Source organism: Triticum aestivum, chromosome 5A, assembly GCF_018294505.1.
Source record: "Triticum aestivum cultivar Chinese Spring chromosome 5A, IWGSC CS RefSeq v2.1, whole genome shotgun sequence".
In the NCBI taxonomy this organism is placed as follows: domain Eukaryota; kingdom Viridiplantae; phylum Streptophyta; class Magnoliopsida; order Poales; family Poaceae; genus Triticum; species Triticum aestivum.
Window position 1 is genome coordinate 623,372,797 of NC_057806.1, and position 25,508 is coordinate 623,398,304.

The following is a 25,508-nucleotide window of genomic DNA, read 5'->3' on the forward strand; positions in this document are numbered from 1 at the left end:
AAAATTAAGAAGCAGATAAACACAACAACTTTGGTATGGAGAAAGAAGAAACGTGGAGATCACGTACATGAATAGGTGGGCCTGCGAGCCTGATTCTGGCCGACCTTTCCTTGAAGGCGTTTTGTATCATTGCCTATATATATATGCTAGTATACGTGAGTCTCAGGGAGGAGGTTATTTTTTTACAGGTTAGACAACATGTGTATCGAATATTAAGCGACCCTCTCCGGTGTCGTTGTTATTTATTTTGTGTGATTTTTCTGCGTGAAAGTTGCACTTGGCTCGAGGTCTGTCGTTCCCGACGGGTTGCGTGCTGGTTACGTCTACTTCGGCGGGAGGTTGCTCGTGTGTCGAGGGATTGTCCGTTGGTCGTCGTTACCCCTACTTCAGGTTACACGTACTGCTCGTGTAATTGGGAGTAATTTTTATCGGTGGATCTTGGAGGTTATTGCATCGTAAAAGATCGGGCCAAATCAGCGGCACGTCCGAGGTCGTGCCCTCATCAGTTGGTATCAGATTACTGGGTTTATTATGGTGCAATTTGTTCCTATAATTTGTTGGTACGTATTCTACTCCTGCAATGAGGACGGAGCGCTACTTTGATGGTGAGATGTCACACACTGAGAAGGATCCGTCCCGTGCCCTTTCTTGGTTTCAGATCTACACTAGGGTGAAGGTAGGAAAAATTTCTTGCGCCATGATGATAGATCGTTCTTTCCAAATAAATTTGGTGAGTCAAACTTTGATTGATGCATTGAAGCTAGTGACGATAGAGCATCCAGATCCATATAAGCTCGCATGGCAGGGAAAATTTGTGCTAATAAAACATCAAGTTGAGGTGCCTCTTGGATTTTGTGGATTTACTGATTCGGTTTTATGTGATGTTCTTCCATATCATATGTATGCGTGTTCTTTGATTTTGGGTAAGCCATGGATAAAAAAGAGGGATATGCAGACGGATAAATCGAGCACCTTTTCTTGGAGGAAGTTTCAGTTTATTCATAACGGTCGGTGGATTCGTTTTGAAACATACTCTTCTGAACAATATTTGGAGGATCGTAAAAGGCGAGACCAAGCACATGCTACAATTGATGCAAAGAAACATGAAGAGAAGATGTTGCTAGCAAAGAAAAAGGTTGGGGGAGGTACTGTTGTACTTGAAAATATTTCTGCTCACAAGGAGAATGAAGAGGAAGTAATCGTACCAATGAGTTGGCTGAACATGCAACTCAAGTGGGTACAGAATAGTGATAGTATGACCGTTGACAGAGGTCAGCGTAGGAGTTTGTTTCAGACTCAATGTGATATCAAGGGCACTGCATGCAAGTTGATTATCGACAGCGGTAGTTGCACTAATGGAATTAGCAGAACATTAGTGGAATCACTTGGGCTATCCACCTGGCGATATGAAAAACCATATCATTTGGAGTGGTTGAATAATTGTGGGCAACTCAAAATTACACATAAGGTGCATGTGCCATTTTCAGTTGGACAATATATTGATGTTGTTGAGTGCGACGTTCTTCCTATGGATGTGTGTGGTTTGTTGCTAGGACGACCATGGCAGTATGACCACAATGCAATGCATGCTGGGAGAACAAATACATATACTTTTGTTCATGAGGGAAAGCAGCGTGTGTTGAAGCCGATGGAAGATAAAGCCATTCACTCAAACATGGTGCTAAGTGTGTGCAAGGAGAAAACACGCCAGACGCCGAGACCGAGGATGGTCTCGTTTCAAGAGGGGGAGGATTATGCGACACACACTAGCGTGCTTAAAGCGGAGATTACTACAAGCAAGAAACTCATTAGAGACAACTCACAGAAACCAATTAGAGACAATTCACAGAAACCGATGACGGTTTTGATTCAAGGGAAGGAGGATGATGCGGCATGTAATACGCCTAGTGCACGAGTAAATTTAGTTGTTGATACTAGTACAACATGTACGATGATTATCAACAAAGGAGTGCAAACAAACAATGTCGAGGTAAATAATTTGAAGCAACTCAACAAGGGAATAGATGGAAATCTTCGTATTTTATGTGGACCTAGTTATGATGGCACGCCTTCGCCAAGAGAACCTATGCATGGTTGTGCGACCTTTCGGCAACATGCGTTTGGTCACACTGCTAATTTGACTACACGGAGCCAAGCTGCTGGCTGACGACCTACACATCTACGTTATTACGGTCATGGACCAGAGAAAGACACGGGCTGAAAGAGATGTGTGCAAGGTTCAAATAAACTAATGTCATGCAACGATGAAACCAGGTTTGGTCAACCGTTCAAGAGAACTATAGAAGAGATGCAACCACGTACGTTCAGTATATCAGGAGATTGCTACCAATACAATAAAGATTTGTTTTCTAGGAAGGAACCGGCGGCGTTGGTTATGGAAAGAGAGAGAAAAACAGTTGTAATAAAAATTAAGAAGCAGATAAACACAACAACTTTGGTATGGAGAAAGAAGAAACGTGGAGATCACGTAGATGAATAGGTGGGCCTGCGAGCCTGATTCTGGCCGACCTTTCCTTGAAGGCGTTTTGTATCATTGCCTATATATATGCTAGTATACGTGAGTCTCAGGGAGGAGGTTATTTTTTTACAGGTTAGACAACATGTGTATTGAATATTAAGCGACCCTCTTCGGGTGTCGTTGTTATTTATTTTGTGTGATTTTTCTGCGTGAAAGTTGCACTTGGCTCGAGGTCTGTCGTTCCCGACGGGTTGCGTGCTGGTTACGTCTACTTCGGCGGGAGGTTGCTCGTGTGTCGAGGGATTGTCCGTTGGTCGTCGTTACCCCTACTTCAGGTTACACGTACTGCTCGTGTAATTGGGAGTAATTTTTATCGGTGGATCTTGGAGGTTATTGCATCGTAAAAGATCAGGCCAAATCAGCGGCACGTCCGAGGTCGTGCCCTCATCAGGGAATCATAGTCTCCATCATCCTTTCCTCACTGGGACAATGCTCTAATAATGATGATCATCACACTTTTATTTTTTTACAACTCAATAATTACAACTCGATACTTAGAACAAAATATGATTCTATATGAATGCCTCCAGCGGTGTACCGGGATATGCAATGAATCATGAGTGACATGTATGAAAGAATTATGAACGGTGGCTTTGCGCAAATACTATGTCAACTACATGATCATGCTAAGCAATATGACAATGATGGAGTGTGTCACAATAAACGGAACGGTGGAAAGTTTCATGGCAATATATCTCGGAATGGCTATGGAAATGCCATAATAGGTAGGTATGGTGGCTGTTTTGAGGAAGGTATATGGTGGGTGTATGATACCGGCGAAAAGGTGCGCGGTATTAGAGAGGCTAGCAAAGGTGGAAGGGTGAGAGTGCGTATAATCCATGGACTCAACATTAGTCGTAAAGAATGCATATACTTATTGCAAAAATCTACAAGTTATCAAAGAAAAGTATTACGCGCATGCTCCTAGGGGGATAGATTGGTAAGAAAAGACCATCGCTCGTCCCCGACCGCCAATCATAAGGAAGACAATCAAAAAATAAATCATGCTCCGACTTCATCATATAACGGTTCACCATACGTGCATGCTACGGGAATCACAAACTTCAACACAAGTATTTCTTAAATTCACAACTACTCAACTAGCACAACTTTAATATCACCATCTTCATATCTCAAAATAATTATCAAGCATCAAACTTCTCATAGTATTCAACACACTCATAAGGAAATTTATTATTAATCTTGTATACCAAGCATATTAGGATTTTAGGGAAATTACCATGCTATTTAAGACTCTCAAAATAATCTAAGTGAAGCATGAGAGATCAATAGTTTCTATAAAACAAATCCACCACCGTGCTCTAAAAGATAAAAATGAAGCACTAGAGCAAAATTATATAACTCAAAAGATATAAGCGAAGCACATAGAGTATTCTAACAAATTCCAAATCATGTATGGCTCTCTCAAAAGGTGTGTACAGCAAGGATGATTGTGGTAAACTAACAAATAAGGACTCAAATAATACAAGTCGCTCCAAGCAAAACACATATCATGTGGCGAATAAAAATATAAGTCCAAGTAAAGTTACCGATAGAAATAGACGAAAGAGGGGATGCCTTCCGGGGCATCCCCAAGCTTTGGCTTTTAGGTGTCCTTAGATTATCTTGGGGGTGCCATGGGCATCCCCAAGCTTAGGCTCTTGCCACTCCTTGTTCCATAATCCATCAAATCTTTACCCAAAACTTGAAAACTTCACAACACAAAACTTAAAGTAGAAAATCTCGTGAGCTCCGTTAGCGAAAGAAAATAAAAAACCACTTCAAGGTACTGTAATGAACTCATTATTTATTTATATTGGTGTTATACCTACTGTATTCCAACTTCTCTATGGTTTATAAACTATTTTACTAGCCATAGATTCATCAAAATAAGCAAACAACACACGAAAAACAGAATCTGTTAAAAACAGAACAGTCTGTAGTAATCTATAGCTAGCGCAAGATCTGGAACCCCAAAAATTCTAAAATAAATTGATGGACATGAGGAATTTATCTATTAATCATCTTCAAAAATAATTAACTAAATATCACTTTCCAAATAAAAATGACAGCAGTTCTCGTGAGCGCTAAAGTTTCTCTTTTTTACAGCAAGTTCAACAAGACTTTCGCCAAGTCTTCCCAACGGTTTTACTTGGCACAAACACTAATTAAACACAAAAAACACAACCAAAACAGAGGCTAGATAATTTATTTATTACTAAACAGAAGCAAAAAGAAAGGAATAAAAATAAAATCGGATTGCGTCCCAACAAGCGCTATCGTTTAACGCCCCTAGCTAGGCATAACAAGCGAGAATAGATCTAGGTATTGCCATAATAGTAAGATAGATTATTAAAACTCATCTCATATTCTCTACGTTCGGCAGCATGTTTTCTTTGAGGCAAGCAAAAGTAATCAAAATGGCTAAATTTAATGGGACAAAAGTCCCCAAGATCAACCTTGGGAGGTATAGGTTCCTCCTTTGGTCCTTCATATTGCACAACCAATTCATCATTATAAGCATTCTTTTGACAGAAGTTTGTGAGCCTATATTCAAGAGAATATCCTAGTTCATTATTTCGAATAGCCAAATCATCATTAAGTTCAGAGATTCTGTCAACTAAAACATTGGTAGGAACCCTTTTTCTAAGATTTTCATTGAAAGCAACATAGTCTAGAGATTGAAAACGCATTATTTCTTCTTGATCAAAGAGGATAGCCTCTATGGGAGGACGGCAAGCGTCCACCCTATAATGTGTAAAGATTTCTTTGGCCTCTTTTATTATGAATCTAAACTCATGATCCAAAAAGATAGTAGCGGCACACTTAACAGAAAAATGCTCAATATTAGAAAATTCCAGAAAAATCCTTTGTATGGAAGGATGCATGTGCATGAATTGTCTTTCAAGTTCAACTACAAGCATGGCAATAGCGTCCGCAAGACTACTAGTTCTATGAAGGATAGAACTACCCATAGAAGGTAAAGCACCAACACAAGTAATGAAATTTTGAATAACTCCTTTTCCAATAATATTACCACTACCAACATAGAATCTTTTTGTATGTGAAATAGTGGGTTCTTTAGTAGGAGCATCAGAATTATTGTCAACCATAGTTTCCCCAATTTCAGACATAGAGACAGAAGGTAAAGGACTAGCCATAACGACAAGCAAACAAACTAACACACAAGCAAACAAAAAGCAAACGGGCAAAAAGAGGCAAATATAGAAAGAGAGGGAGGATAGAGAGAGAGAGGGCGAATAAAAAGGCAAGGGTGAAGTGGGGGGGAGGAAAACGAGAGGCAAATGGCAAATAATGTAATGCGGGAGATAAGGGTATGTGATGGGTACTTGGTATGTTGACTTTTGCGTAGACCTCCCCGACAACGGCGCCAAAAATCCTTCTTGCTACCTCTTGAGCATTGCGTTGGTTTTCCCCGAAGAGGAAGGGATGATGCAGCAAAGTAGCATAAGTATTTCCCTCAGTTTTTGAGAACCAAGGTATCAATCCAGTAGGAGGCTACGCGCAAGTCCCTAGTACCTGCACAAAACAAATAAATCCTCGCAACCAACGCAAATAGGGGTTGTCAATCCCTATAAGGCCACTTACGAGAGTGAGATCTGATAGATATGATAAAGATAATATTTTTGGTATTTTTGTGATAAAGATGCAAAGTAAAATAAAGGCAAAGGAAATAGCAAAGGAAATAACTAAGTAGTAGGAGATCAATATGATCAAGATAGACCCGGGGGCCATAGGTTTCACTAGTGGCTTCTCTCGAGAGCATAGGTATTCTACGGTGGGTGAACAAATTATTGTTGAGCAATTGACAGAATTGAGCATAGTTATGAGAATATCTAGGCATGATTAGGCATCACCTCCGAGACAAGTAGACCGACTCCTGCCTGCATCTACTACTATTACTCCACTCATTGACCGCTATCCAGCATGCATCTAGAGTATTAAGTTAGAAATAGAGTAACGCATTAAGCAAGATGACATGATGTAGAGGGATAGACTCATGCAATATGAAGAAAACCCCATCTTGTTATCCTCGATGGAACAATACAATACGTGCCTTGCTACCCTTACTATCACCGGGAAAGGATACCGCAAGATTGAACCCAAAGCTAAGCACTTCTCCCATTGCAAGAAAGATCAACCTAGTAGGCCAAACCAAACTGATAATTCGAAGAGACTTGCAAAGATAACCAATCATACATAAAAGAATTCAGAGAAGATTCAAATATTATTCATGGATAGACTTGATCATAAACCCACAATTCATCGGTCTCAACAAACACACTGCAAAAAGAAGATTATATCGAATAGTTCTCCACAAGAGAGGGGGAGAACATTGTATTGAGATCCAAAAAGAGAGAAGAAGCCATATAGCTACTAACTATGGACCCGTAGGTCTGAGGTAAACTACTCACACTTCATCAGAGAGGCTATGGTGTTGATGTAGAAGCCCTCCGTGATCGATGCCCCCTCCGACGGAAGTCCGGAACAGGCTCCAAGATGGTATCTCGTGGATACAGAAAGTTACAGCAGTGGAATTAGGGTTTTGGCTCCATATCTGATCGTTTGGGGTACGTGGATATATATAGGAGGAAGAAGTACGTCGGTGGAGCAACAGGGGGCCCACGAGGGTGGAGGGCGCGCCTGGGGTAGGCAGGCGCGCCCCCTACCTCGTGGCCTCCTCTCTTGTGCCTTGATGTAGGGTTCAAGTCTCGTGGGTCTTCTTCGTTGAGAAAATCACGTTCCCGAAGGTTTCATTCCGTTTGGACTCCGTTTGATATTCCTTTTCTTCGAAACCCTAAAATAGGCAAAAAACAACAATTCTGGGCTAGGCCTCCGGTTAATAGGTTAGTCCCAAAAATAATATAAAAGTGGATAATAAAGCCTAATAATGTCCAAAACGGTAGATAATATAGCATGGGGCAATCAAAAATTATAGATACGTTGGAGACGTATCAGTGGTTCACCTCTTGCCTCTTGGCGCTCGATAACTTGTTCCCACCAAATGAGGACATAGTCTTGGAACTCAAGGGATGCCATTGCGATCTTCTTCTCTTCTTCATAGTTGTGCAAACGGAAGATTTTGTCGACCTTCAATGCCCATGAAAGGTACTCTTCGGGATCGTTGCTTCCGTTGAACTTGGGCATGGTGAACTTGAGCTTGCCATAGCGTTTCTCTTCATTGTGTTGGGGTCGGGGATGATGACGCCCATGTTGTAGATGATTGTCAAGCTCGTGTCGCTCTTGGTGAGGAGGATTGTCAACCTCATGTTGCTCTTGTCGTGGAGGATTTCCATTGTCGTCATGCTCTTGATGAACTTGATGTTCTTGGCGAGCTTGTGGAGGAGCTTGTCGAGCTCGAGGAACTTGACGATGCACGCGAGGTTGAAATCTTCGTTCTTGAATTTCTTTGCGAAATGCTTCTTCTTGTTCTCGAGCTTGTCGGCCTCGGTTGGCTACGGCTATACTTGAATCTTGGAGGGCTTGTTGCGCCGCAAGTGCTTGAGCTTCACGGGGTTGTTCTTCTTGGCGTTGTGCCTCGACATCTTGTGCAACTCGATGTAGACGCGCTCGCTCTTCCTCTTCATGTTGGCGTTGTTGTTGCCGTTCTCGTGCTAGCGCAAAAGCCTCTTGAGTTTGACGTCGTCGACGCTCTTGAGAGTCGGTGTCGCGTAGAGGATTGAGGCTTGCTTGACGATCGTTGCGCGCGGCACGGCGTAGAGTGTTCGATGTCGGTGTACTTGAGCCGGAGAGGGTGAAGTCGGAGTGTCGACTTGAGCGGGTCCTTCTTGATGAGGATGAAGTGGAAGAAGAGCGGTTGAGCAACAAAGTGCGAATTTCGTCCATCCTTGCGTCATTCTCTTGCTTGTGATCGTCGAGCTTGTGGTCGAAGTAGTCCCTTGTACGTTGCTCGGAGAGTCGCAAGTCGGTGGCGAGGTTGTCGATGCGTTCACTCATGGCTTGTTGCTCTTCATGCAAAGCACGTTGTGCACCAAAGAGGTGGCTCTTGGTGACATACGAGTTCATGTCGTCATCGTGCTCAATGAAGAGTGGGTTGGTATAAGTACTTGGCCTATCCATCATTCCAAGATACACAATGTGAGTGGTAGAAAGAGAAGAACGAATACCAAATGTACCTTGACTGAAGTTGAAAGTGGATCGATGATCACTCCAATGTAGGACCAGGAAATAGCACAATTGGTACTAGCTCTTGTCGGTTTCTCAGGCCTACACAAGTAAAAGCTTATGATGGAGCTTGGTTAGGATGGTGGCACAAAATTTGATGCAATTGTAAGTGATCTTCAATAATGTTGTAAAAGATTCGCAAGATGCAATGTAACAAGTAGACCAAGCATATAAGGTACACGGAAACACACACGCAAATAGATAAGTGGGGTTGGGCAACCAAAGATGAGCCAAAATGTGGAATCCACAAAAATGCTCTTGTTGCACAACACTAGAGAGACGCTAGCACGATTGCACAGTAGGCGGATACAATAACTTGTGCACAACCTACTTAGCAAAAATGCAATGACTTCTATCCCAAGTATGCTCTATGCAAGGTGTTTCTATGATATGATCCAAGATGATCGAGTATGACAATCTTAGTGTTGTATGATGCTATGATTCTTGCTTAAAAGCTCTTTGCTTATCTTTCCTCTTTGCTTAAAAGCTTGTTTGGCTCTTTGATGTCGGAGCTCTTTTTCTCATGCGATGCTTCACGAACCAAGATAGCAATTGTGTATGCGATGACAATATTGTGACACCAGAGATGATACCAATATATACAACAATGATGTATGTATGCTATGGGAAGTATGATCACTAATGTGCACAAGTCTAGTTGCCGGCAATACTCAATGGCTAGTCTCGATGGGTAAGCAACGCAAAGGAATAAGGCTATGATGGCTATCAATGTAATGGCAAGAGTGATATGTCCAATACCAAGACAAGGTTACCATTCTTGCTTCTGATATGGTGTCAAAAATGGTGGCACGAATACCAAGGTGTAGTCGAGGTGGTCGTTGTTGATGACGCGTACGTGGCGAAGATGAGCGGCAGTGATGTTGATGTTGAACCGTACCTAGGTAGCCGAAACACGAAAGGATACGGAACTGCAACTCAAATTCTCAAATCTAGAAGTGGCAACACGTGTCGGAGTGCGAAACAGTCCAAATGGTGGTGGTATGCGGAAGTGGTGATGGTGTATTGGTGGTTTGAGTGCGTATGCGGAAATGTGGGGTGGTGGTGGTAACTACACTGAAAAATTCTGTTTTGTCAGTGTCGGTCGGACGCCCGGTCTGGGCCGGTCGTCCGGTCGTCGGACGTCCGGTGCCTGGGCGATTTTCGGGCACGGGATGAACAGCTAGGTTTCTAGGTGGAGATGGCGAAAATGGTCAAATCCGGATGATTTTGTGGATGGAAAGGATGGGGAAAGAGGGGAAAAGCTAGATCCACTCAAAACAAAGCAAATCCACGGATCCAAACCAACAAAATCTCAACACACTAACAAGTCAAAAAAAACCGGGGATATTTTTGTGGGGAATTTTTGAATTAGGACGAAAAACAACAAAAACTAGGCTAGAAACACAACGGGGTGGCTCCGAAATCGTGATCAACGTGGCTCATGATACCAAGCTGATGTAGGGTAGGAACCCTATAGCCCGATCTTTCACGATAGGAGCGGATCCCGCGATGAACATGAGAACACAAGGAGGGAAACGAGGGAAAACACGGGGGAAACACAAGAGAAACACTAAACCAACAAGAACAAGTTACACATGTGATAGATCATCGAATACATAGGGTTCACACGGTACACGATCAACCAAGGATGATACAAGGGTAACGGTCTTCTCCGTGAGGAGGTCTTGATGTTCTTCCCTAAAGAGGGGTCTTGAATCCGCTTGGGGATCTTCTCTGTAGGAGGCTCGAATCTCCGAGGAGAAGGTAACCAAGTGGATGAGCAAAGCTCTCACACAAAATATGAGCTAATCCTTTGCTAACCCTAGAAAGTTGGACGAGGTGGAGTATATATAGTCCTAGTGCAAAAGAGGGGGCGAAGGGGTACATGGGCTGCGGCCCAACTCGAAACGGTGCACAGGCGTCGGACGTCCGGGGGTCACCGGTCGTCCAGAGGATCGCGAGGGTCCGGACGTCCGGTGCCTGTCGGACGTCCGTAGATTCTTCTCGGGTGGTCATTGGTCGGATGTCCGGTCGGGGTCGGACGTCCGGGCGTTGGATGTCCGTGGGTTTTGGCTCGGGTGTGGAAACGCCGGTCGTCCGGAGCCTGGAGGTCGTCGGACGTCCGGGATCTGTCGGTCGTTCTGAGCCTGGGGACTTCGATCTTCCCTTCTTCTTTGTCTCCGTCTTCACATCCATCTTCCTCTTCCTCTTCCTCTTCTCCTTACTCCTTAGCTTCTCCATGATACCTAAGAATGCACAAAGTGTCCGTATGAGGTAGTAACCATGTCTCATGTGCATCAAAGTGGAAATGTGAGAGGAGAGATGTCACCTCGGTTTCAAGGGCTCTTGCACATGCTCGTGTCATGGGTCCAAGAGATGTCGTAGAAGATGTAGTTGGGTCCATGGGATGGCCTTGGGATGCTCCGCATCAATTGGCATTGACAGAGATCGGCAATCGAAGTCTAGATTGAAGATAACGAGATCACATTGTCCCTCTACATGTCTTATAGCCTAGGACAGGGACGGTATTATTATTTGCCCTAATTTTCTAGTTTCTTTTTCCCTGAACTTTGATTGATATAGGCTATGGAGTGATGTTTCTCAAAGAAAAAATGATCACCACATTTAGATAATAATGTAGTCACTTCAAGATCGCCCGTGAGATGTAAGCAAAGTGCAACAAATGTAGATAGTGCGTCATCATCTAAATTAATTTATCTGTCTCCATAGATGATGCCATATGATTCGTCCGACTGGAACATAATTTCATAGTATGCCAGCAATCCTAAGAAGCAAGATTAAATTAGGGGAAGATATTTAACTAGGAGACCTCAAAAGCCACCACTAAATTTCGATTATCCACAGAAGGCCGTTGGAAGTGATCAATGTAGATTTAATCCAGAATAATTGAAGGATTATGGTGGCTGGTTTGACTAATGTGCATAAAGCATCCCTAACTGATTCCTTATAATTTAAGTGAGTAAACCACTGAGTATCATAGAGGAGTATCTTCCCTACTCTAAAAAATGTGTGGTTCCTAACCGAACCTCTAAACTTAACTCCCTCAAGCTTACACTTGCCTCGTACATTTCATCGAACACTTGCTATGCGTCTTCACGGCAAGTGGTGATGATAGTAACCACGTCAGGACGAGCAACACGAGCGAGGAGGATGCGTCATCGGCGACCACATGACGTGTGGCCATGTCCCTCTTCGTTCATGCTGTTGGTTTCATCCGCGCTAGAGGCAACCACGCATAGGCCGCCTCCTCTATCTCGCCTTCGTCCGCTGCATCTCAAGCTCCGGCGACTGACGCCTCCACCACATTCTCGTCATCGTTCCGCTCACGTTCTGCTCTAGGGTGACCGGCGAATGGTGGGCCGCGGTGGGGTGCGGCGGCGGCGGTCCGGGGCTGGGCCGCGGATGGAACGGGAGGTGCGATGGCGTCTTCGGAGCGGAAAAAAAATTACTCCAGCCGGCCGCAGGCGAGTATATTTAGGGACTAAGAGGCGGCTAGAGTAAAAGTTATCCTCCTATGAAGCTTTTGAGGGGTCGGCTAGGTACCGATTAGAGAAGGACACCCGAATTTATCAATGCATTCCATGATTCCAATGTCAACTTGCTATACCAATTTCCTATGTCAAATAATTGGGCCATGTCAATGCATTCCAGTATGTAAATATCAGTGACGAAGCTACTCTGAAGAGTCAATCGCAGAAGAAATAACACTTTACAGGTTCCACGATGACTGACTAACTCAGTGAGCTGGACAGCTGCAGATAAAATGCGTTTTGGAACAATCATGTCTCAGAAGAAATAACGCGTTACAGCTGTCACGATGACTGACTAACTCAGTGAGCTGGACAGCTGCAGATAAAATGCATTCTGTTCCATCAGCTTGAATTATTCCGACACGGTTTGCAAATTTTAAGTTATCTGAATTTCTTTTCTATTATCAGAGTTTACAAACTTAGCTTAGAGAAGCCATCGATCTTGTTCAGGCAGTATAAATACACAGCTCACGGTGGCAGCCTATATCATCGTTACAGATACATTCGCATACACATCTTCCCACCCTTAATTTTGTATTAGGCTTAGCAATGGAGTACTCGCCGAAGCTATCAGCGGTACTGCTCTTAGCTCTCGCGTCCGTCATGGTGGCCACGGCCCAGAACTCGCCGGAGGACTTCGTGGAAGCCCACAACGCGGCGCGCGCCGACGTGGGCGTCGGGCCGGTGATCTGGAACGAGACGGTGGCCGCGTACGCGCAGGCGTACGCGAGGCAGCGCCGCGGCGACTGCCGGCTGAAAACTTCTCCGGCGGGCCATCCGTACGGGGAGAACCTCTTCAGAGGCAGTGGGGCCGACTGGACAGCGGCGGACGCCGTGGCACTGTGGGTGTCGAACAAGCAGTACTACGACCACGACAGCAACACCTGCTCAGCGCCGGCGCTCAAGACGTGCTTGACCTACACGCAGGTGGTGTGGCGCGACTCGACGGCCATCGGCTGCGCCCGCGTCGTGTGTGCCAGCGGCTTCGGCGTCTTCATCATCTGCAGCTACAACCCGCCGGGCAACCTCTTGGGGGAGAGCCCATACTAGGCTATACGTACGTGTGTGGCTATGCATGCATGCTTGCGTTCATGTACGTAGCAGCGTATATATATTGAATAAATAATCGAGCTGTGATGATCACGGTCGACTGTGATAAGATGTTAACACTGGCTATGGATCTTACTACGATTCATGTAAGTTGTAGTTGTAGTATTGATCGACGCAAAAAATATGTAACTTGTATTGATGTACGTGCGGTGCTTATGGATGAATATATAGTCCTACTGTTATGTTGAGTAAGGTACTTGTTTGTGCCTCGCTACGGAAAAAAATCAGCACAAAAACCTACTAATCAATATATAGTCCTACTGTTATGGTGTATGGCGTTTAGGGCAACTCCAATACTGACCCGACACATTCCTTAAGTGTTTGTCCAGGTCCGGCCAATTTGAATTTCAAATGCATAGTGCGTGATCACATAGCGCTCGATCACAACAAAAGAGAGGCCGGTGTTCATAGTTTTTACATGTCCGGTCACAAAAGTATCACAGTCCGGCAATCCATTCCGGACCGGCTATCCGAACCTCCACACTCACTCTGTCACCGGCTCATCCTCGCCATCCGCATCTTTCTTGGCCGCCCCCTTCTTCGTCGTCTCTAGCCGCTCTTCCAAGCGCTTCAACATCCTAAGACGTGCTGCTTGCATGATCATTCTTACATCGTCATCCAACCCCTTCATCTTCAAGGTCAACATTTTTAAATCCTTCGAAGAGACCATGATCTCAACCCTCTTCTCTTCGAGCTTAGTCTTTTTTCTCTTCTACACCTTGGGTTGCCCACTCAACTTCAACCAAAAAATGCGAGAGGACGAAGTTCCTCTTCTTCACCTTACAGAACAAGTTGCACGTACGGGAAGACTACAAAGAAAAACATTGTGAACAGCTTGCATATTTGGCCAAATGACCAACACATAGAACATAGCCGGCCAAATGACTAACACATAGAACAACTTACTTGCTCGATGATTTGCGCACCACTTGGCCACCAACCTATTAGTTGTTTCAAATGGCCACAATACTTGCACATGCCTCTTGGATGATGTATATCATCGATGGTTGAGCGACTTTGTCTCTCGGTTGCGGATGAGTTCGTCGCGGTAGGATATGATGTGGCCTGCTCAGGTCACTGAATTCCCCTCCATCTTGGCAGCCACCTTTCTTGGGCTCGCTGGCTATCGCGTGCATGATGGCATTGTCGTTTATGGTGCTCATCATGGCCGTCTCCGTGTGCCGTGCAGGACTGCAGACACAACCAGGGAGAATTGCCCCTATTGGATATTCATGATCGTCGTTGGCGTCACCTTCACCATGATGGATATGTTCATGAAGCATTCCGACAGTGCGTCAGTCATGATGGCCACCCTTGTTTTCCTTGCGGGCTACCTCGTCTATATCATGTGCATGGTGGCGTTGTCGTGTCCGGTCCTCGTCATAGCCACGGGCGCCATCTGCAAATTACACATTTGGTGTCCCATGCGGTACGTCCACCCTGAGTTGGCGCTCATGGTCATTGTTGGCCTCACCCTCGTGTTGTTAAACATGATGTGGGGCACACCGTTCGAGAAGCCTTCCATTGACTTCGACATGAAAGCAACATTTGTTGGCCTTGCTGGCTATCTCATCTATATCGTGTGCTCGATGGCACTATCGTGTAAGCTGTTGGATTCGATGAAGGATTCGTTCATCGTCGGCCTCACGCTCGTGCTGTTGCATATGTGCATGAAACCTTTCAGTGTCTCCAACATAGTCCTCACACCACTTCTTGCACTCATGGCACTGTCCTTTCTAGTGGTGTTGTCGTTTCTAGTGGTCATGTGGCTAGGCGCCTGGGCCCAAATACTGCTTGCGCCAGACAAGTTCAACAATTACCCCAAGTTGGTGCCGGTGAGTATATATCATCGGCCTCTCCTTCACGGCGACAAAATGTATGTTGGACACACTGGTCGACATCTCTGAATCCTTCGCTACCTTCCCTTCCATTTTCTCCCACGCAAAAGCCACACTCATTGGCCTCGTTGCCTTCATAAACCATTATCGGATCACCTACTTGGTGCATGATGAGGTATGTCACCATTCTATCCCTCACCTTGTTACCGCTGGTGTCGGGGGAGCCCAAGTCCAGGTGCGGCAAGCAGTGCTACAAGTCGGCCATCATCATCGCCCTAGCTCTAGTGTTAACAATGCAGATGCAGCCGCTATGCACTCCCACCAAGAAGCCTGCCTTGATCCATGAATCTCCATTCCCCGCAACAATTGCCTCCACCTTGGTTTTGGGTGAGTTCATTAGGTTTTCCGAGGAAACGAGGGTGGAACACAAGATGGGTATGAAGAAGGTCATCTTAGGATTCAATCTGCTCGTCGAGGAGTGTAAGGGAGTGATCCAGAGCTTCGTCGTCCACACAATTATGATCCTGATGACTCCCATAGGCGGCATGGTGTATTATGTATGTGGCCAGTACACCGAATGGATGGACAGCCTAAGGAAAAAGGCAAGGGAACTGATAGAGGGCCGGCATGGGATCAACACTCTAACGGCAACGGAATTTAAAGATGAGACTATTTCCAAGGCAAAGATGAAAAAAGAAAAGGACATTTTGGTGGCGAAGATTATTGCTGAGGACCAAATGCACCAACTTTCATGGGGTTGTTTGGGACAGACAGACCCAAAACAAACACCTCAGAGGTGTTAGCGGTTCTAAAAGAAGAACCCATCTGTGTTTCTGGATAGCCATCATTTGAAACATTAAATATCTCAACTCATTGTCACAAGGCCTCTATATATGCATTCTGCTCTAGGTATTTGTGTTGCATCCTACATATATAACAAGTGTGACAAATGGTAATAAAAGTTTTTCATGTCTTCTTTTGCTAAAATTATGTTTATTGATGTTGATGGAGAGTGAATCATTCTTTTATGTTGCTGTATGTAACTATGTATGCAGGGAGAATTTTTTCCAAGTGTGCAGTATGCATGGGGGAGTATTGCTATGTGCACAAAAGTTAACGACGGTCCCGGCTTAGCACTGCGCTAGTTGTAGTGCTCGTGTGGATAGGGACGACACCGCTAGACTGCTTAAGGCTTGCACCACCGTTACGCGGTCACAACTCCTCCATGTTTGGGCTCGCAGCCTCATCCCCGGCGCATCGCCTGCTAGCAGCACCACCGTGGCCCGCTCGTCCCCAGCCCCCAGGGCTCCGCTCGCACCACCACAACTGGTTCCAACTGGCTGCAGTGGATTGAAGTAAGTGGCACGGCCAGAGGAGATGGTGTGGTGACGGGTATAGGGGAAAATATCTGGTGTATCGAAGCTTGTGGTACTACCGATGCACCAAACTCACATTGTGCTTTTAAAATATACAAAAAATTATACATAAAAATTAGTACGCTAACACAACATCAATGTAGGTTGTCACGAATTTCAAGTCAAAATTCGAAACATAAGTCGAAAAGCAAGAATGACAAATTCAACGCTGAATAGTATATAAACTTGGGCTTTAGATTTGGCCCATTATCACACTGATGTCAAATTTGTCAAATTTGTATCTCAAAAAATATTTTGAATTTGTATACGAAAATTTGTAACATCATACGTTGATGTTGCGTTAACGTGCTAGAATTTTCTCAGATTTTTTAAAATATTCCATAGCATCCGGTGCACCGGATACATTCCCACAGGCATAGATCGGATGGAGGAAGGGGGCGCAAGAAAGTAGCATAGGGGGTAGTCCACGTGTAATCCATACGAAACGTGGCCCCTGACGGGTGTGGCTTTTTCTTTTGATTAACCTAACGGGCGTGGCTATACCTCGTGTGGAGCAACTAATCAGCGGGTCACTTTGGATGGGCTGGGAAGCCTGCCACTTGACGCGCTCTCAGCAGCTGTCATGTGTTCCTCATTTTCTTCGTACGTGTTTTCGGCTTTTAGATGTTTTTTTTTAGTTTTTTAGCTTTTCAGTTTTTCTTAGCTTTTGAATCAACTTAAAAAAATCATGAAAAATACGTTTTTCTTCTTCCTCGAGAGACATGATTTACTTCTCGTGGAAGCACAGATTTGCTCTGTGAGAGGCATAATCGGAAAAGTAAATGAAAACGCGCTTTTTCGTTCTACGTGAGGCACGGATTTGCTTCCACGAGGTGCAGTCGTGCATGAAAAAAATACGTTTTCATTTTTTCTTTCTACGAGAGGTACCAATTTACTTCTCGTGGAGGCACGGATTTGCTTCCATGAGTCGTGTCTCTCGGAAAAGAGAAAAACATATTTTTGCCTTCCACGAGAGGCACAAATTTGCTTCCATGAGAGGCAAAGTCGTGCAACTTGGAAAAGGAAACAACGCGCTTTTCTTTTCACGAGAGACACGAATATACTTTTGGTACATATTTGCTTCTATGGTGCCTCTCAAAAAAGGAAAAGAAATGTGTTTTTTTTCTTCCACGAGTGACACGGATTTACTTTTCATGAAGTCATGAATTTGCTTCCGTGGGAGGCACAGTCATGCCACCCTAAAAAGGGGAAAAACCCTTTTTTTCTTTCCTCAAGAGGCATGCATATCCTTCTCGTCAAAGCACGGATTTGGTTCTGCGAGATCATGCCTCTCGTAAAAGGGGAAAGAAAGTGTTTTCTTTTTTTTCCTTTATCCTGGAAAGTACGATTTAATTCTCGCAGTGGCACGGATTTCTTCCCCAAGAGGCACAGTTGTGCCTCTTGAAGAAAAAGTAGAAAAAACATATTTTTTTGTCTTTTCGAGACGTATGGATTTTTTTTCTCATGGAGGCATGAATTTGCTTTTGTGAGAGGCACACTCGTGCCCCTTTGAAAAGGAAAAAATGCGCCCTCGGTTCGGTTTTTTTGTAAAAAAAATTCAAAACCTATCAACATGGTATCTAGTTTTGAAGATCTCAATGCGAGTATCCAATGGTGAAAACAGTTTAAAATTTAGACGCGTGGTTTAAGAAATAAAACATTTTGAATAAACGAGTCTAAAAAAAGGAAAACCTCCAGATTGTGACAAGTGGCATGCATGCAGTGCACCGCTTGTCGCAACCTGGGGAGGGGAGTGATCTTTGCAAAAAGTACTCCTTAATTATTGATTTCGGATACCTCCTCGCTCCACGCGAATTGGACGGTCGCCTAGCCTAAAGCGAGCGCATTACAGAGAAGGCCAATTGCGTGCGAGAGTCCACTATAACATTTATTTTCTTGTTTTCATCTTTCTTTTGTTTCTTTTTTACATTTATTTATAATTCCAAATTTTTCTAACATATATATGAAAAAAATATGCCTTACATATGTTTTTTTAAAATATTAGATGTGTATAAAATTATATTTTGATTTATATAAAAATATATACTGAGTATAGGAAAGGTAGACATAAGCAAAGTAAGTTTTTAAAAATGTTAATCATTTACTTGGGAAATGTTAAACATGTAAAAAAAATGTTCCTGATGTATAGAAAAGGTAGACATAAAGCAAACTAAGTTTTAAAAATGTTAATATTTTACTTGGGAAATGTTAAACATGTATAAAAAATGTTCCTGATGTGCAGAAAAAATATATAATGTGTATGAAAAGAGTAAACTTCCAAAAATAAATATTTGAAAATATAATCATCTGTATCAAAATGTTAAACGTGTACGAAAAGATGTTCCTAATGAATAAAAAAATGTAGAACGTGTATTAAAAAATTAACATAAAAAATTGGGAAAAATATTCATCATGTATGTCAAATATGTTAAACGTGCATAAAAAATGTTCCTGGTGTCCATAGAAAATGTACTATGCGTACGAAAAATAGTCATGAAACAGAAATATTTGAAAATGTTAATAATCTATTTAAAAAATGTGAAATGTATAAAAACAAATGTTCCTGATGTATACGAAAAATGTAGAACATGTATGAAAAAATTAACATAAAAATTAAAAATTGTAGATAACATATAAAAATTTATTGGTCATATTTTTTAAAAAATTAAACATTTATTAAAAATATTCCTGATATATACCTAATATGTACAATGTGTATGGAAAAATTAGTAATCAAACATTAATTCTTGAAAATGTTAATCACCTAAAAAGTTCTAAACATGTACCAAAAAATATTCGTGGTGTATAGACAAAATATTAAGTGCGGATGAAAAATGTCGACATGTGTCGAAGAAAAAAGGAAAAAAAAGATGAAAACCTAAGAAGTGGAAGAAAGAAACAAAAGAAACACCCCGAGAACAAATAAAAATAAAAAACCCCAAAAACTGTTAAAACCGATGAGGACACAAACAAAGATAAAGAAAAATAAAAAAATGAAGACAAACTAAGAAAACTAATGAAAACTAAGAAAGAAATAAAAAACAAAGAAAAATAAAAAAACCTAGAACAGAAAAGAAACAACCAAAGAAAGAAACAAAAGAAAACCAAAGAGAAAAAGGAAACACGAAAATCAGTGAAAATATAAAATCCAGGGAACAGACATATGAAAACCGAAAAAGAAAGAAAAAGCAGGTGAAGAAATAAGAAACGAAATAACTTACCTAAAATACAGGCCAAAACCGAGAAGAAATCCACACATGAAAAAAAGACACAGAAGAAAACCACGAAGTTAACCCAGCAAACTTTTTTTTTTGACGGGAAGGCCATCATGGCCGCTTTATTATTCACAAAATGCTTACATCATCCGCTAGAGCAACTGAGAGAAAACCCGGGGGTGTGTCCATCCAAAAGCCGGAGGTTCCACACGTCCCTTCTGAGCTAATATATGAGCAACCATATTTGACTCTATTGCAATGTTCTACTTCGACCTTCCTGAAATCTTCCATCATGTTACAACATTCATCAAAGATTGGAGCAGCCACCATGGAATGCTCACTGTTGCTTTTTAGGGACTCGACCACAATCAAATTGTTCATCTGGATCAGAAGAGTTTTTATCTCAAGTTGTAGAGCTAGCTCAAGGCCTTTCACCAGTGCAACTGCTTCAACTGCTACAATATCGGCTGCCCTTCTGAGCTAATATATGAGCAACCATATTTGACTCTATTGCAATGTTCTACTTCGACCTTCCTGAAATCTTCCATCATGTTACAACATTCATCAAAGATTGGAGCAGCCACCATGGAATGCTCACTGTTGCTTTTTAGGGACTCGACCACAATCAAATTGTTCATCTGGATCAGAAGAGTTTTTATCCCAAGTTGTAGAGCTAGCTCAAGGCCTTTCACCAGTGCAACTGCTTCAACTGCTACAATATCGGCTGCATATTCAAGCTTGGTGATGCAGCAACGAAAGAGCCAAGGTGATCTCAAATGACAGCTCCACATGACCCCGAGTAACTTTCTTCATTAAAGGATGCATCAACGTTAAGTGACAGCTGACCAGATAGCGGCTTCCTCCAACGATTCATACGCGGCGTCGCGACAGGTTTTCCCATTTGCGCGCACATAGTTAAGTGCTAAGGCTCGGATTGCTGGACCAGTTCTCGCCGGCGCTTGCACCTCTTCCTTCTTCACAATTTGACGCCGCTGCCATCACAGATACCAGCTGGTAGCCACGATCATCTCTGAGATTTGAACTACGTCCAAATATTGCTTCCTATTAGTCGCATTACATAACAGATTCTCTAAGATTTCTGCTCCTGACAAGTGTGGTGTGCATGCTTGTTCTATGATTTCAAGTAATCACAGAGCGTGCCATACTTCTTTTGCTCGACTGCACATGAACAGGGTGTGCGCTACATCCTCCGCATGTATTTGACACACTGGGCATTAACCAGAAGTTGAGATATGGCGATTAGCCAGTACATCCATACATGGAATAGCATTGTGAAGGCATCTCCATACAAATATACCTCCCCTGGCATTTTAAGATTCCATATAATCTTCCATATTGGATGTGACACTAATCCACTAATTCCTCATGTACTTGAGTTTTGGGCCAAATAGGAATCCTCCCACTACATGTAGTAGGCCGATCGGACGGCAAAGGTACCAGACTTTGTGAGATGCCATGCGATAAAGTCATCTGTATCGTACTGGAATAAAGAAATTTACAGTATTCTTTCTGCATCAATGTTCCAAAAAAATTGTCCCTGATAATTTGCTCATCCCATCCTCCATTGACAGGGTCTATCAATTCATTCATAGTGGTTAGAATTCTGTTGCCGCACACCGTAATTATCTTCCTAAAAGAGCTATTTGGGATCCAACTATCCTCCCAAATGTTGATCTTCATGCCATTTCTCACTCTCCAAATACACCTTTTTTTTGAAAGTCTGAATGCCAGCTCATATACTCTGCCATACATAGGAGGAACCTTTCTTGAGTTGACAGTTTAGGATATCTCTAGATGGGTAGTACTTGGACCTTACAACCATGGGTCAAAGAGATTCCTAATTCTCAACGAGTCTCCAACATTGTTTCGCGAGCATAGTCAAATTGAAACTATTAACATCGCGAAAGCCTAAGCCTCCTTTCTCCTTTGAAACAGACACCTTCCACCAAGCAAACCAATGCATCCTTCGCTGATTCTCTCCATCACCCCACCAGTAATGCGATATGATATCAGTGATTCCTTTGCATTTTTTTAGGAAATTTGAATACACTCATCGCATACATTGGTATGGCTTGGGCTACTGCCTTAATCAATGCCTCTTTTCCCGCCATAAGATAGTGTTCTTTCCTTCAACCGTTCATCGGTTTTTGGATTCTCTCTATCAAGTGCTTATAGCAATCCACTCGATCCACACCTATCATTGAGGGTAATCCCAGATATTTATGAGAGAGAGATTCTATCATAATATCAAGTGTCTGGCACACCTCAACTTTGTCCTCCACATCTGTGTTTGCACTGAAATAAATAGATGATTTGGCCGTGCTCACCCATTGCCCTAAAGCCGCACAATAGTCATTTAAAATTCCCTTCAAGGCAACAACATTCGTATCATCCACCCTCATAAAAATCAAGGAATCATCGGCGAAGAGTAAATGAGATATTACCAGGGAATCACGACACACTTGTATTCCTCCCCCCTGCTCCTAGCACATAGCAAGAAGAGGTGTGTGGACAAAGGCCCCCCCCCCCCCTGTCTTAAACCCCTAATAGGAACAAACGAATCTGTTTCATTAGAGTTGAACCGGACCTTATACTCGACAGAGGTCACATATGACATGATTAGTCCAATTCATCGCTCATCGAACCCCAACTTGCCAAGGATTGCCTTAAAAAACCCCATTCAACACTATCATACGCTTTATGCATATCAAGCTTCACAGCACATAGACCAATTTTACTTTTCCTTCTCTTTTTCATCGTGTGTAGACATTCATAAGCCACTAGTATAACATTGTCCGTGATTATCCTCCCTGATGGGAACGCACTTTGAGTCTCTAATCTCTGGAAAGGAAAGGTTTCAACCGAGCAGCTAGCATTCCCAGCGAACTAAACTCAATGAACCGGAACGAAACACCATGGATGAAGGAAAAAAAAAACAGACGGAACGGGCCGGCCAGTAGCTACAGTGCGGGGCCGAAGCTTCAAGGCAGACCGAAGGAGCACTTGCACTGAAGCGAGATATAAACATTTCCCATAAAATTCCCATTCTTTCTCTGAAGATCGTTTTGGAAATTTCTTGTCAACACTCACGACAGCTACTACAATACAGTACTGATAGGTTATCTTTCTCTTTAATAAACCTTCCAAAGTGCAGCACTATTTGTAATAAAAAGCTACTACTATTAAAATCCTATGACCAAACACTACGGCCATGCGAAGTGTGGACACGTCCTGGTACATGGTTTGTACCGTCACCGTGAAACACTATGCCTTGCTGTCGGCCACCGGCGACGACGACGGCTGCTGCCTCCGCCGGGCGTGCCAACCCTGGCTGAACACCTCCTCGATCTCCTCCAGGGGCCTCCCCTGCGTCTCCGGGCAACAGAAGTAGAAGAACGTGGCAGCCACCACCGCCAACCCCGCGAAGAGGAAGAAGGCGCCGCCGATGGTGATCGCCTTGTACAGGGTGACGAAGGTCATGGACACGCCGGCGTTCATTATGCGGTTGATGGCCACGCCGATGCTGGCGCCCTGCGCGCGCAGCCGGAGCGGCCAGACCTCTGAGCTGTAGGCCCAAGTGATGGGCCCCACGCCGACGGAGAAGGAGGCGACGAAGGTGAACACCGTGGTGATGGCCAGCACGACCGCCCAGGGCGCGCCGTGGCCGTGAGGCGAGTGCTCGATGACGGTGAGGCCTAGGCCGAGGCAGGTTAGCGAGGCGACGATGCCGGCCAGGCTGGACAGGTAGAGTGGCCGCCGGCCGACGCGGTCGACGAGCAGGATCGCCGTCATGATGAACACCGTCTTCGTCACGCCCACCCCAATGGTTGCCGCGAGGATCTTGTTGCGGGTGGCGATGCCGGCCGCCTTGAAGATCCGCGGGCTGTAGAGGACCACGGCCTCGATCCCGCTCAGGTGCTGGAAGAAGTGGATGCCCAGGCCGGCCACGAGGACGCGACGGACGGTCGGCGTCGGGTGTATGAACATCTCCTTCAACACGCCTTTGCCGCCGCTGCCGGTCGCGGGCGCGGACGCGTCGTCTCCCTCGACGAACCCGGCCGCGCTCTTGATGTCCGCGAGCCGCACGTCGGCCTCTCCCGCCGTGTTGCAGACCTTCCGGAGGACCGCGAGCGCCTCGTCCGGGCGGGCCTGCATGACGAGCCACCGGGGCGACTCCGGCATGGCCAGGACGCCGAGGGCGAGCACGGCGCTGGGGAGCGCGCCGAGCCCCAGCATGGTGCGCCAGCCGTAGACCAGCGGCAGCTTGGCGAGGAAGTAGTTGGACACGTAGCCAATGAGGATGCCGAAGCTGATGCAGATCTCGGGGAGCGAGGTGAGCGAGCCGCGGATGTCCGCGGACGCGATCTCGGCGGCGTAGACGGGCGCGATCATGAGCGCGTAGCCGACGCCGACGCCGGCGACGCAGCGGCCGGCCAGGAGCGTGGCGAAGTTGGGCGAGAGGCCCATGAGGACGGAGCCCGCGAGGAAGATGCAGGCTGCGAGCGAGATGGTGCGGCGGCGCCCCACCCAGTCGGAGACGCGGCCGGCGGTGAGGGAGCCGGCGAGCGCGCAGACGTTGAGGATGCCGGCGAGGGCCTGCACCTGCGTGTCGTTGGTCCCGAGGTCCTCCTTGATGAACAGCATCGCGCCGCTCATCACGCCGGTGTCTGCATCCACAAGATCACACATCTAACTTCACTTACAGAACAGGGGATGGACATGCATGCATGGTACTCCATTTCGTTCTGATCACGTACCGTAGCCCATGAGGATGGAGATGATGGAGCCGATGACGGAGCAGGCGACAGCGTACTTGTTCGTCCTCCCACCCCCATCGCCGCCATTCTTCTTCCCCTGCTCCTCCACTCCCATGGCTGATGCCCCTCCGAGTCAGAGAGAGAGAGAGAAACGAACTACTAGAAATGGCAGGTACGTCCTCCTGGCAGGAGTGTGATTTGCATCGCGGGTGACTAGGGCCGGATTGGACTAACCATCCGCATGCAGCTTTATACTCTACTTAACACTCACGGCCAGCTTGCTAGAACCTGGCTAATATCTCGGGATTCAGATGGGGGTACCAACTAACCTTGACTTGATGCATGCATGCAAGGATAAGGGCTAATTTACTGTGTTGCCTTGCGTCAGATCAGAGCGGATCAGCGGAATCCATCCATGGCTAGAATTAGTCTTTCCTCCCAAAATAAGCATCCAGTGGATAAGACCATAAGAAGAGACCCGTCCAGCACGATTCTTCTACAGGCAATCTATCCCATGATGGCATCCAGCTTTATTAACGTAATGAAACACAGGCGCTGTGAGCGTCTACAGCGGGCAGGATGGCTGTGGAGTGTGGATGAGAGTGGTACACTAGAAGCATTACAGCTGTTCATCGTCACAAACTTGTGTTACAACATTAGAAACAAGCTCTCCAAACTGAAATTTGGGGTTTTCGTCGGTGAAGTCTTCCCTCCCCACGTCCCGCATATCTTAGTCAAGTCAAATCTTTTGAAGAGCCTCCATTAGTAGGTGAGAAAGGTAATTGCATTAACTCAATCAAGTCAAATTAAATCAAATCCTTCTAGCTATATGCCGGACACAAACAATCAAATCAA

At 44.7% G+C, this 25,508-nt stretch overlaps 2 protein-coding genes across 2 annotated transcripts; one reads left to right on the forward strand and one right to left on the reverse strand.

The window, feature by feature from the left end:
• The first annotated feature begins 12,805 nt into the window (after nucleotides 1–12,805).
• LOC123108039 (pathogenesis-related protein 1) lies at nucleotides 12,806–13,464 on the forward strand. The gene has a single exon (XM_044529904.1). The coding sequence runs from the start codon at nucleotides 12,847–12,849 to the stop codon at nucleotides 13,345–13,347; it is 501 nt and encodes a 166-aa protein (XP_044385839.1). The 5' UTR covers nucleotides 12,806–12,846; the 3' UTR covers nucleotides 13,348–13,464.
• Nucleotides 13,465–22,917: 9,453 nt separating this feature from the next.
• Nucleotides 22,918–24,941, reverse strand: LOC123108040 (probable polyol transporter 6). Its single transcript, XM_044529905.1, has 2 exons — nucleotides 24,654–24,941; nucleotides 22,918–24,563 (listed from the first exon to the last, which is right to left on the reverse strand). Exons 1-2 carry the CDS (start codon nucleotides 24,766–24,768, stop codon nucleotides 23,161–23,163), a joined length of 1,518 nt encoding a protein of 505 aa, XP_044385840.1. The 5' UTR covers nucleotides 24,769–24,941; the 3' UTR covers nucleotides 22,918–23,160.
• Between the last annotated feature and the right edge of the window lie 567 nt (nucleotides 24,942–25,508).

Coding starts and splice junctions, on each gene's coding strand:
- LOC123108040 (XM_044529905.1), bottom strand. CDS start 24,768: ATGGGAGTGGAGGAGCAGGGGAAGAAGAATGGCGGCGATGGGGGTGGG. Junction 24,564..24,653: donor CTCCATCCTCATGGGCTACG/GTACGTGATCAG, acceptor TTGTGGATGCAG/ACACCGGCGTGATGAGCGGC.
- LOC123108039 (XM_044529904.1), top strand. CDS start 12,847: ATGGAGTACTCGCCGAAGCTATCAGCGGTACTGCTCTTAGCTCTCGCG.